At 45.9% G+C, this 13,646-nt stretch overlaps 1 protein-coding gene across 3 annotated transcripts in view; it reads right to left on the bottom strand.

The window, feature by feature from the left end:
• Positions 1–11,580, bottom strand: part of NR5A2 (nuclear receptor subfamily 5 group A member 2) — a 137,848-nt gene extending 126,268 nt beyond the window's left edge. The window contains exon 1 of one of the 3 annotated variants that reach the window (XM_082701959.1): positions 11,289–11,580. In XM_082701959.1, coding sequence (XP_082558085.1) covers positions 11,289–11,352 — 64 coding nt within the window. In that variant the 5' untranslated portion in view covers positions 11,353–11,580. Of the gene's footprint in view, positions 1–441; positions 509–11,288 lie in introns of those variants that run through there. The other 2 variants (XM_082701961.1, XM_082701960.1) reach the window with 2 other exon arrangements.
• Between the last annotated feature and the right edge of the window lie 2,066 nt (positions 11,581–13,646).

Genomic DNA, 13,646 nt, shown 5'->3' with positions numbered 1-13,646 from the left:
CCGCCCTCTGGCTCAGAATCGCCACGGGTCGGTCGTCTCTCTCTCTCTCTCTCTCTCTCTCTCTCTCGCCTCACTTCTCCTCTCCGCCCCTTCCCCAGTCTCTGCTTCCCTCGCGCTCACTATCACAAGTGCGGAGTTGTGAAGTTCCAGCCTCCCTCTCCTGCCTCGTTTACTCCTCCCGTGTGTCCGAGAGCGGTCCTTCCAGCCCCGAGGGTGACGGTACTGGCACGGAAAGGGGGAACACGGGGAGGAGAGGGGAGGTAAGTAAGACGGGGGTAAGGGGGAGGCTGGGATGAGAGGGGATGACAGTGAATGGGCACGCGGGTTCCGGAATCTGTCGGACACCAACCGCCAGCCAATGAGGATGAGGCGCATGCTCCAGTCCCCAGGCCTGCCCCAACCTCCCCACCCCGCCTTAACCCCCTCCCACCCCACCCTGACCTGGGGCGGGGGATGTGAATGCTGCCGGGTCCTCCAGCTAGTGAGAGGCGACCTCTGTCTGAGCGCGGCGGCGGCGGACGCGAGGCTAGGGCGGCGATTTATTTCTGCGAGCTGGGAGGAAGCCAGAAGGGACGCGGGAGTGTGTGGGTGTGTGTGGGTGTGCATGGGTGTGCATGCGTGTCTCCGCGAGCGTGTCGGGTCAGGGGCTGGATTGGGGGGGGGGGGTGTTAAACACCCACTTAAACAATCCGAAGGAGAAGAGATGTTGAATTCAGTTGACCGCTCTTCTCCAAAGAGCTGGCCGGCTCTCAAGGGGCTCCCGGCTTCCTTTACTCCCTCGGCATTCAGCCCGAAAAGGTCCCATGGTGGGCCCGGGGAGTGCGAGACTGGCCGAGCGTCCCAACCCACCCAAGGGACAGCCACGACGCCGCAAGTGCACTCACTTGGGGGAAAACTGAGACACAGCGATCACCGTTTCCCTCTCTACCAGTTCCTTCACTCGGTTATCAACACCCCACCCCCTCCAACCCAAGATTATATTGGTGGCAGGCTTCCTAAATTTTAGTGAACTGCGTCTGCAAGTAGAATGCAAAGAGGGTACTAGGCTTTCCTCTTTCATTCTGGTGTCTCTGGTGGGACAATCCGCATGAGGCCCGGAGGCCCAGCACTTCAGTATAAAGTTTTAAAGAACCATCTGTTATGTAAGCTCTTCGGCCACCAGCCCAGCCACATCTTCAAAGTTTTCAGATCTCATCCCAACAAGATGAAAAACATTTTTTCCAGCCTCATGACTGCATATGAAATGCCTCATATTCAGTGTCTGCTGTGAGACTGGGTAATTATGAGAGTCCCCCCACAAGGGGGTGAATTTGAATCTCAAAAGATCTGAATTTATTCTATTTGAATGACATGGAGATCACACATTTAAACCACCCAGTCCAGTATTTGATGAATTGAAAAACACTCCAATCATCGCCATGATTAATCTATACTTTTACATGAAACGGGTTGTTCATCGCCTACCCGTGTCTGGCAATTCAGAGGCTGCTGGCTCTCTAAACTGTTCTTTTTTTGTCATTTTGCTCTTCAATATATATTCAGAATCTAAGTTATTTAAATCTCAGTTTTGTATTAACATCAAATTTCATAGAAATGTTTAAACTTGAGGGGAGAGGGACTGTCCATTAGTTTGGAAAGTGCAGGGGGCTGTGGTTACCCAAATTAGTGACCCTAAAGATGCTCAGATTTCGGGACACCTTGGTGGCTCAGATAAATTAATCAGTTAATCATATCCCTTCAGCTCAGGATCATGATCCCAGCATCCTGGGATCGAGCCCCGTATTGGGCACCTTGCTTGGGCTGGTGCAGGGAGCCTGCTTCTCCCTCTGTGCATGCTCTGTCTCTCTCTCTCTCTGACAAATAAATAAATAAAACCTTTAAAAAAAAAAGATGCTCAGATTTCTGATAGTATCATGCAACACTGTCAATCCATTTTCAATACTACTAGTTGTTTTAAATACCATCGTGAATAAGTGCATGCATACATATATACATATATATATATATTTACACAGTTCAGAAAATGAAAGGAATTAAATCTCAAATCAGTCTTGGAGTGCTCTGTGGATTCAGATGAACTTTAAAAATCAGTTTATTACAAAGGAGTGTCCTTCCACTACAATCAAAGGGCTCGTGGGGGCACTTCTGTGGCACCTTTACAAACACCAGGCTGGCTGCTATGGAGAATTCCAGACTCTTGGTCCTCAGAGGGAGCTTCCAGCTCTCAGACCCAGAGGGAAGGTCCTCTGGTTGGTAGAGCTTTAGAATTGAATGAAGTAGAGAGAGGGTCTGACAGATCATATACTTCGTAGCACAGAGAAATCCTTGCTCCTTGTCTGGACCTGAGGCAGAGCCTGACATGGCCAAGGCAAACTTTGTGATCACATTCATAACCCAGCTTCAACCCCAAAAGGGCTTGTTTCCTCCACACTAGCATCTTTTCAGTCCAAGCTAGTCTGCCTTTACCTCACACAACCTAAACCAGTAGTGATGGTGACAGAGGCCCAGCTGACATTCATTTATCTCCTCCCCAAACCAGAGGAGGTGGTGAGGGGAAAACAGGAGCTGGAGACAAGGTTTCAAAAAAAAAAAAAAAAAGAGAGAAGAAAAGAAAAGAAAGGACCACGGACCTATCACAGAAAGGCCGCAGGCGTTTTGCCCAGCTTTCAGGCTTTAGTCCAGGCTGGCCGCAGGGAATGGAAGGGTCACTGCAAACACAGGCGGTCTCAAGCAGAGAGAAACTGGGTTCCAGGGAGAGAGGAGTGCCCCAGGGTCAACCCTATCCCAGATCCCCTCCGGGAATCACGGGACCCCTACCAGTCATGGACAAGGAGGGAAATCTTCCACTGGAATTGGTTCTATTCAGAGATCGGATGACAGACTCACCTTTCCCCCCTTTTCTCCTCAAGTTTAGGGGGAGCAGCAGGGGTTCCCAACCCTGGGGCAGTCGCAGAGGGAGGGGCGGCGGCACTAAGGCTTTCATTGCGCTATACTCATTTGCACCCCGTAAGTGCATCCATTCCCCACCCTATGTGTTCCCTCCTTCGGAATGTTCTGGTGCCTTGATCCTTCAATTCTGCCGGGCCAGGGCCTTCCTTGGATCCACCAACCCGCTTGCCCTGTGACCTGGGATCGGCCTGGGCGTCTCCCAGAACACCGGATCCGAAAGAGAGCTGGGGGAGGAGGAGCCTGTGCCCCCCACGGTGACTCCGGGCGGTTACCCGAGGATGGTCCCAGGTTGCAGAGGCAGCAGTGAGGAAGGAAAGACAAGTGGACGCGGGAAGGGGGAGGCAACTGAGATGGGAGTAGGGAAACTGGACCTGTGTGGTCTAAACGTTGATGCCCGTGGTCGTCTGACAGATACACGGATTGTCGTGGAACGATAAAGCCCCCGCAGGCGGGCAGACGCATCCCAGCCTCCGCCAGGGACATCTTAACCTACTGCCACTCCGCCTCTTAGGGGATGCACACTTAGGAATCCACCCCGTCTGCGGGAAACTTAACTAGCGGCAAAGACCACAGACCACAAGTCGGGAGGCAGAGGGAGGCTGTTCAGGCATTAGCTACCGTGCTCATTCTCAATTTCTTCCCTGCATTCCTCTGCCAACTTCTGGCAAACTTCTCTCCCCTTTCCCCTCACTTCCCCCACGCCTCCACCTTCTTTCCGACGAGACTGGTCTCCAGGGCTCGTCCTTCCCGGTTCTGACTTTGTCTTAAAGCATTGATTGACGGTTGCAATTATAAAGGATGATGGCTCGGGGAGGCTCCCGCAGCCTTGATGAGCCCGAGGAGCGCAGTCCTGGCATATTTTATCCAGGCTCAGCGTTACGGGGCCGTGCGCCCCACTCACCCGGCGGGCTGCAGCTGAGGAGGTCTCGCACTCCCCACCCGCGAGGACGTAACTGCCTCCCTCTCCTCCCCCGCCTCCACTTCTCCGCGGCTCCGCGCCGCATTTCAGAGAGCGCGCCGGGAACAGCCTGCCCTTGACCTGACCTGAGAATTGTTGGCCAGCCCCGCGCGCTTAACGCGTGCAGGCTGCAAAGGGAGTGAAAATGTCAAGATTTTTAAAACTGGTTCAAGTTTCCTGGGCTCGGAAAACACAGGTCCCCAAGTAGAAGACCCACCCCTCCCGCGCGCCTGGGTGGGAGAAGCCTTACACGACCCACCCAACCTCTCAAGAAACTTGCAAATCTACATTCTTAGAAACAATTTCTAACGCTTCCTCTATTTCTACTCTTTGGTGTTTTTTTAAGAAAACAGAATCTTTACTTTTCTCGTAGCACGTGTCTAGTTCCCAGCCTCAGAAGAAATCTAGATTTTTTTTTTTTTTTCCCGGCAAGTCACCACCAAGTGGCCGCAATAGCCCGAGGGGAGAGGGAAGCAAGTTTATCAGCCTAGGCTCTGCCTAATTTTTCAGCCCCTCCCACTCAAAAAGCCCTTCAGAAGCCCCGTTTGCCTTTCTCTGAAAATTAAGTTTAGCAAGAATTCCAGAGTTCTGATCCGGAGCTCGAAGGGCTGAGCCTATATGCCCCACCTCCAGGGTCCCCCAGCCGGCTTCCAGACCACTTTGTTTTAAGGTGAGAAGGGTTAAATTTCAGTACAGACATACGAACTACCAAGGAGCACCGTATTGGCCGAAGCTTTGAAAAAATAAACTTGAATAGGTGAGAAGTCGTACCTCGTTAAAAAAAAAAAAAAAATCCCCGTTACTTGTGTAAATAACTACTTAAGACATCATCGACCACAGCCTGTAGAGCAGGAGGGGAAACTGCTATCAATTTAGACAGTCTACCCCGGAAAGTCTTGTGTGTCGGGGTAGCCACAAGTGGGGGTTGATTCACAATCACTACAACAGTACCTTCACAGATCACGGCCCCGTCTTTACTAAAGGAGGAAAATACAGGATGAAGTAATTATCCAGGTAATCCAGGCTCCTCCAGCCCCTCCCCCAACCACCTCCCACCCTTGCCCTAAGGAAAGGTGAGGTTTTCCCAGAGTTTGGCCTGGATTATCGGAATCTGCATCTCTGTAAAAAGGCTTCTCAGTAGAACTTTCTGGATTCATTTTCTTTGGAGACTCTTGCCCCAACCCAGAGGTCCAGGCGGGTCCCGCCTCGGTAGAGCCGAAGCCCTCCTCGAAGTGGGCGGAGAGATCCGGTCTTGAGAAGGGAGCGGGCTGGGGAAATAATCTTGGGTAGGTGGTCCAATCTAATCTATCTCTTCCTCTGTAATTGAAATGGAGATGGGAGTCAGCTCCAACTCCAAACCGGGAGACGGAGACTCCATTCTCAGAACCACCCCTGCCCATCCTCGGGACAGACCAGAGCAGCGAGTGACGTTCTCGAGGACGATCGTGGCGCCAACAGGCCACCAAGAGCTTAGTGGAACCAGCTGAGCGCTTGAGTTGCAATTCCACTCCCCGTATCCCCTCCCCCCTCCTCAACCCAGACTAGAGCCAAATCCTCAGCACTAGATTACTCTGGGCTGCCTTTCACGAGAATCAAGCCAGACTGGAAGTGTCCTGAGGGAAGAAGGGGTTCCGCGACGCCTCTCTTTGAATCCCTCTGTTCTTGGAGCGAGGGGGTGGGTGGTCGCGAGGCTCTTGTGTTAGGAAAGCCCCCGCACTAGGGGTTTCTGTTCTTAAGATCAAAGAGTGCCGGGCCGCTCAGAGCTGTGTTTGTCAGCCGATTTGGGCCCCTTTGGGACAGGAAAGAAAGTGGGGGCGCCAGCGGGCCTTGGAGATAATACCATCACCTTCCAGCTTGCGGTGCGAAAGTATGGAAAGTGTTAGGGTCTGGGAGGTTACGCGGTTCGCTAGTTTGGCAGGGTGTCGGCTCCTCCTCCCACCTAAAGGCAACTTTTACCATTAAGAGTGGTGCCCAGCCAGCGCAACGGGCGTGGAGCAAATTCTTTACTTTTCCCCCAAGGTTTCCTTTCTGGAAACTGGGGAGATGCTTCGGGGACCTGGTGGAGGGTTCCGACTGATTTTCTTTTCAATGCAATATAGACCGTTGGTGGAACAGGTGGAACTTGATGGGGCTGAGGCTGGGGACGTCCAGATCACAAGGAAGAAATCAGCATTTACTGTCAAAAATGTCAGCGCTGGACGTGGGACCAGCATCTCACTAGAAACACATCAGGGTTAGTCAACAGGACTTTTTAAAAAAGAGTGCTTGCACTTAAACTATCTCATTCTCTGTCTCTTCCCTTTATAAGACAACAGATGTTTGTTCCTCAAGGTAAAAAGGGCCCTTTTCTCTCTTAAACTCCATCACTCAGGGGCTCTTGGGTGGCTCAGTCGGTTAAGCCTCTGCTTTGGCTGGGATCAAGCCCCATGTGAGGCTCCCTGCTCAGTGGGGAGCAGGTCCCCAGCTGCCACCTGCTCCCCTTGCTTGTGCTCTCTCTCTCTCTTTCTGTCAAACAAATAAAATCTTTTAAAAAATAAATTCAGCTACTCATTTTGGGTGATTTCTCTGCCCTCCTCATACCCACCAACCCCATATAACAAACACATGCTCTGAATTTTCTCTCAATTCTTGTCAGTAGTCCTGCCAGTTGCCAGCATATACCCCATAACTGCAAACGAAAACCCTCCAAACTCCAGAGATCCTTTCAAGGAAACCAGAGCAGAAGACCCAAAGTGCTTTCCTACCTGCTTTGCTCTGCCTCCAAGGCTCCTGGGTGCTGTCCCCACCCGGCCCCCTACACCTCTCCCCATCCCACCCTTGTGAATTCTACTGGGATCTAAATCTGATTCCACTGTGGAATGAAAAGGAAGATAAAGAGCCATTTACAAATGTCTTCTTAATCCCAAAATGCCTTTCGGAAGAATGTCAGTAAATCAACACTGTTTTTAATCATAGTTCCTTTATATCAACAATGGCAAATAATCACTACTTTAAGGAAAGATCACAGATTTCAGAATCACAGAACAGGGGTTCTGTTTACAGTTCACTCTCTTGACAAGGGGAGTGATCTTGGGAGAATCACTTGACCTTTCTGATTCAATTTTGTCATCAGTAAAATACGGTGAACAAAGTCAACTTTATAGTTGCATGAGACAGTACTAGTAAAGCAATACATCACACTGTTAATATCAGTTCTTCTTTGTATCTCTTTTCCCACTGCACCCACACTCAACTTTCTGTAAAGAAAACAACTAGGAAGGGAATCACTAACCATTCTAGAAACCACTAAAAATAAGATCCTTCTAGTGGGAGGGACTTGCTAACTTGACTATCTCACAGTGTTTGACATAGTCCTCAGGGAGTTAATTATACCCCCAGGTAAAAACTGCTCACCAATATGCTTATGTTCATCTGTACTCAGATTATTTGGAGTTTAAAAGTTAAGTGTGTCTTTTGTTACTTATTACACAAAAACACCTATCAGAGCTTCTCAAAGACTAAAAAAGAGGGAGCCTTTATTAATTTGTCTGGTCAAGTTCAGTCCACATGGTTCTTCCAGGCTTAAACTCTCAAATTCACACTGGTCATATTTCAAGTCTTCCCCGGGGTTTCCCCAGACCTCAAGGCCCCCATACTCCTAAAGTTCCTTGAGGCCAACAGTATTTCTCAGGGAAATTTTAGTTCCAATAAGGCGAAGAGTAAGGAAGTGCAACTCCAAAAAATAGCTTTATCCTGAGGTAGGTTCTAGTCTTGGGGAACAAGATGTCTGACTCCCACCTTTCATAAAATATCTCTAGTTGTGCTGGGGGAAGCTGGGCCTCTAGGTGGGAGTCTGTCCCAGAGTCCTTCTCTAGCTCATCCCAAGTTCAAGGCTAAATCGAAGATAACTCTACACATTTTGTCTGGGTGGAGGCATTAAGGGAAAAAACCACCACCACCACCACTTCGAAGCCTCTGTTCTCCCTTCCTCCATAAATATCTCCTGGTTTATTAAAAGAGGCATTAAAGAAATCCTCTAGCTCCTCAGGACTTGAAGATCAAGACCAGTAAAGAAAGTCTGAGAAGCACTCTTCTGGAGTTGGGCTGAGGCAGGGAAGGAGAAGAGGCATCAGAGCTTAGCTTCCTGGAGGGATCTGGCTGCCTAAGCCCAGCAGCCAAGAATCAGAATATGGATTTGGGTGACTGGCATTCGAAACTGCACTGCCAATAAAGCTGGCCAGAGTTTAGGGTGACATAAGGGGCTATCTTATTTTCCACTGCATTATGTCTACTTTCAGAGATCCTTATGGGCACAAAGCTTACTGGAGGTTATTGCTGGAATAAAATCAGACTCCAAGAGTGCTAAGGAGACTAGATAACAAACTATATATAGTGTCTCAAGAATGTTTGCATTGTATATTATGTACCCTAACTATGCAGACATAACTTCCTGTGGGTAACAGACAAAACTTCCTATGGGTAATAGACAATAATATATTGAATGTGTATAATGTATTCCATAAATGCACTTAAAGAATTACATAAATTTCATAGTAATCAAAGCAGTGATGTCGGGCACATTGCAGAAGAGTTAATGAATACTTGTTACAGGACATACTTCCCACCATACAGATTTGGCTATTTTGTAGATACAGACAAATAATTCCTTCTATTTCTCTTTCTCTCTTACTTACTACTGTGTATCATCTGTAGAATTGCCTCATTTGGGAGAAAGAAAACAAAACAAAACAAAAACCTAAGCCAGAAACCAAGAATCAGGACAGTGTCCCAGAACTAGTTAACTTTAAGGGAGCACTCTGGGTTTAACCCCAAGTCTGCTGCTCTTACACCACACGGTGTGGTTATCTTGTAGGTAGGCAGAAGGAACAATGTCATCTTATTTCCACTTTTCTGTATGAGTACAGACACTTATACACAATTTTCATGTAACTCCCACTGTGCATAGAAGAAAAATGTCATGCCCACCTAGGACCCATAGGAACAGCTTTCGAAATAAATAGAGGCACATTTCTTAGTACAACACAACTGAATTAATGTGAAGTTGGAAACCCTGACCATCTCTACATGTCTTGGCCTCAGTTTTGTGAACCACTCCCCATTCCTATCCTAACTTGCAATTTGCTCCCTCAAAGCCACACCAGGACCTAACACTCTCCACTCCACCTGTGGGTTCTCTCAGTGGGCGTGTCCTGGGCAGTCAGAATCCAATCCAAGAGGAAACTCACCTTCAGGGTTAAGGTTAGCCCTAACTGTTCAGACTGAAGGCTCACAATGTCCTCTGTCAGCCCCTTGGGTGACTTGTCTAGCCAAGAACCCCCCCAGGAATGACTCTCCACGCTTCTTGGAGGCTACCCCATGAACAGATGGAACTCTCAGTCCCAGTAGTGGCCTCTGGGTGCCTAAGATGTTGCAAACACGGACATCTCCCAGCCACCTGGCAGTATCAGGGAATGAAATTAAGAGAGTGCAAGGGCTAGGAAAGGGCGGGAGGCCTCGAACGAGATCCGGAAACGTTTCTTTTACCGGAAAATTGACTGGAATTTTGTCATCCCGGAATCTGACGCCCGGAAGTGCCTGGAGAGGTTTAGGGTGTTGGGGTAGACTCGCTGACTCGCTGAGCGCCTCCTTCCGTACACTTTTTTTTTTTTTTTTTTTTTTTTTTTTTTTTTTTTTGGAGGCTCCGTCTTCAACAGTCCTTCCCAGGCTAGACAGACATACCGCAGGTTCAGGCTCTCTCGAACCTGACTGATCCCAGACCTGAGGGTGTCAGATCTCCATTTATGCTCAGGGTGGAACCAACGCCCCTCGCCCCACCATGGGTAAAACTTAGCAGAGAGAAATGCAAAGGTGTCTCCTTCTACCACCTTACCCTCTTTAATTCACTCCCAAGGGTCTCAGGGACGCCGTGGAGGCGGTGGGGGTGGGGATGGCGTGTGCGCTCTTGGGACCCCACGCCCTCTTAATTCGCAGCCTCCCAGTCCCCGCTGCGCGCGACGCGAGGTGAGGCGGGAGCGCGGGCTTCTGCCGCGCGCGCGCGCGCGCGCCGCCCCTGTCCCCGGCTGAGCGCGCTCTCGCCGGGAGCCCAGGGGAAGCCCAGCCGGTCGCTGCCTGGAAGGACTCCCGAGCGCGCCGCCGCGGTTTGGCCAGGCGAAAAAGATTAGAAATCGTCTGTGCTTCTCTTTCACCTTCTTTCCTGTGCTCATATTTTTATCTGCAGAGCAACTGATTCTCTGTTGCACTCTGATTGCCTTCCTCATGTTTTCTTTTCCTAAGTACAGATTTTGGGGGTGGGGGGTGAGGTCATCATTTCCTCAATTGATATACCAGAGGGTGTAGTTGGCCCAATAAAACAGCAATCACTGCCCTCAGTGGAGTCAGCTGGTTATCTAGGGAGAAAGAGGAAAAGCCCAAGCCTTGATTTTCCTTCTTGTTCCAGCGAAGCTAGAATTCAGAGCTCATGACACGCCTCTGCGAATTCTCAAGGAAATTCCAGTTCGAAAGCCTAAGAAATTGCTTACAGGGAAAGGCACAGGTCCTTCAAGTACTACGGGAACGGAAAAAAATGACTGCCAACAGACTAATGATTACAGACCACTGGAAATCACTTCCCTTTAGTCCTGTACTTTTAGGAATAACTGCATATATTCTTGCTGTAACGCTAACATTTTTTTTTGTTCTTTTTAGAAGTGAAAATTAGCTTTATTTACTCCTGTTTATAAAAATAAGCCATGCTCAGTATTTTGGAAAACAGACAATAACCCTTAAATTGTAATCCTTAACTAACGATGGTGTGTGTGTGTGTGTGTGTGTGTGTATACATACATACATATATTTATTAAATATATTAGTATATATTATTATATATGTCATATATATATTAAACCCAAAATATATGGGTTTTTTGCATGGCTTTTATTCATCAGGAAACAAAAGAGACTCTACAGTATCCGCAATGAATGAGAGACACCATCCTGTGGTGTGGCTTACAAATATTTGAAAGCTATTTGTTCAAGTTTGATCAATGATGACTCCATATGGTTAACTTGTTTCAAGCTGGTCAAACTTTAGCTTATTATACCTGATTAGAAATTATCAGAAAATATTAGTGATGAAATGCATACATTATACATTTTTTATTCTATTTTAGACTAAGGCATGGGCATCCAAAAACAGTGGATAACTGAATAATACTGAAATATCCATTTGCTTTTTTTTAACTTCGAGAAAGATGAATGTGTGATTCATACATGGGCTTCTGTACTTTTAATAGGCAATAGGAGAAGCAATGACTTACAATGCAAAAGACATCAATGAGATTAAATTACATGACTTAATCTAGCAGAATAATAAATGGATGATAAATAGAGCAACTCCTACTTACCAATAGGCATAAGTCCGTGCTTTAGAGAATCTTGTAAATTTCCAGTATCCGAATTAGAAGACATTCTTAGTAAAATTGTAGGTGGTCCTTTGGTTTAAAGCAGAAATCATTGAGCACAAGAAAAAGTACAGCTTGTCAAATTTTGTGGCCCTTGGGAGGACACATGAGACTACAGTAATCCTCAGTGAAAGTTAAAAAAATAGCAAAAAAAAAAAAATCCAAGAATGCAGAAAGTTACAAGTTAAGTCTTTCCCTGAACTCTGTACTTTTTCCAGCATTAGTGCCTGCTGTAAACCATGTATCCAGTTACATGATGGTTTCTAATCAGAAGAATGGAAACTTTTGATAGGTTTAGACAGATCACATGACTCTATGCAAGTTGATAAGAGGACCCTGTTATAAAGTGACAGCAAAAGAGATAAGAACTCCTGGCAGATAATGGCAAAGAAATGATTAACTTAGAAGTGGAGAGGTGCTATGCAGCACAGAGAGTGGAAAGTTGTAAAACTGAGGGGTCAGAAGATCATACTTAGTGGATAAAACTCCAAACCAACTTAAATCTACTAACTAAACTTAGGCTTGTGACATACCCTCTTGATGTCATCACCTCTTTGCATAGAGGAGAACAGACGTAGCTCTTCTGACCTCTGTAAACATATTTTAGATGATAACATTAGCACACATTAATTCTTTAAATGATGATGGGAGATTTGATTGACACTTTAAAATACTATGGTAGCATTTCCAAGCTTATGGTCATTTATTGGTCATTTATTTATTCATGTGTTGTCTACCAATTTTTTAATCATGCCTATTCATTAGTTACAAAGTTAATCTTAACTTGTTCATTCATTAGTTGGTTAAAAGGGCACCCTATCTCTTTACCTGCAATAAAGTAAAACTTATGCTTTGAGGTCAGTGCTGGCAAAATGATGAATGTATAATATGTTTTCCATAATTTTAAGTTATTAGTCCTTGCTTGAATCCATGGGAAAAATCTGGATCACTCTTAAGCGGACGCTTAACCACTGAGCCACCCAGGCATCCCTCTTCTGTGAATTATATCCATGAGTATTTAATGTATTCAAAATTAAAATCAAGAAAGTAAAAATTATTATTTATTTATAAATATACCTATTTATTTTTATTAAAATAAGTTAATATACATAATGCATTTTAAATTAAAATAACTATTTTCCAAAACAAAATAATTCATAAAAAGTAGCATTTTCAGTAGTCTTTTTAATGTCTAACTTTTTTTCCCCCCAAGATTTTATTTATTTATTTGACACAGAGAGAGAGTGCACAAGTAGAGGGGAGCAGCAGAGGGAGAGGGAGAAGCCAGCTCCCTGCTGAGCAGGGAGCCTGATATGGGGCTCGATATGAAGACCCTGGGGTCATAACCTGAGCCAAATGCAGATGCTTAACCAACTGAGCCATGAAGGCGCCCCCAATGTCTGCCTTTGTAGAAAGCTAGATTCTCATATCTGCTTCCACATTCACTCTGTAGCAATATATTGTTTCAGTTGAAGTCTATATAAGAAAATATGGTTTTCAAGATATGAAGGTAGAAAAAGGATGAATATCCTAATAAATTTTTCAAATAATTATGGATTTTTTTTCTTTGATGCTACTCCAAAACTCCACAAGTACTATCTTCTTCAAGATGAATTGAGGGGCACCTGGGTGTCTCAGTCAGTTAACCATTGACCTTTGGCTGTGGTCATCCTGGGATCTAGTCCCACACTGGGCTGTGTGCTCAGCCACGGGTGTGCTTCTCCCTCTGCCTGCTGCTCCTCTGCTTCTGGGTGTGTGCTCTCTCTCTCTATCTCTCTCTCTCGGGCAAATAAATACATACAATCTTAAAAAAAAAAATTAGTTGAAATGTGGAAACTGAAACCATATCTGTGAACTTTTTGTACCCTATTACACAAAAATTCATTGGCTTATTTTATAATTAAAATATATCTTTTGCCTATGAATGATTTTGTTGCATCTCACATTGGTAATTTGGAAAATGTAGGTTCATCAAATCTGGCAAATATGCCAAATGTTGACACATTTCATTATATAGTATCAAAAATTCTATTTATGAATATTATTACTTATCTCACCGGAAGTCTTTAAATACTGGGAAGCTGTCAAACTCACAATGGAATATACAAATTTTCTTAAATCCAAATTTTCACTTGTAAGCCTGATTTTATCAATGGAAAAAAGTACCACCAGTTTTTTTCCATGAAGTAACAGGTTCACTTTATATTTGAGAATTTTCCCCAAAATACCCATGTCTAAATAAACATAGTGTGTCTTCTGTCATTCCTAAAGTGTAAAAATAACATTACATTAAAGAAAAGC

The sequence above is a fragment of the Mustela nivalis genome (genome assembly GCF_964662115.1).
Source record: "Mustela nivalis genome assembly, chromosome: 16".
Lineage (NCBI taxonomy): Eukaryota > Metazoa > Chordata > Mammalia > Carnivora > Mustelidae > Mustela > Mustela nivalis.
The sequence above is the reverse complement of the archived record's forward strand: the minus strand, read 5'-3'. Positions and strand labels throughout refer to the sequence as shown.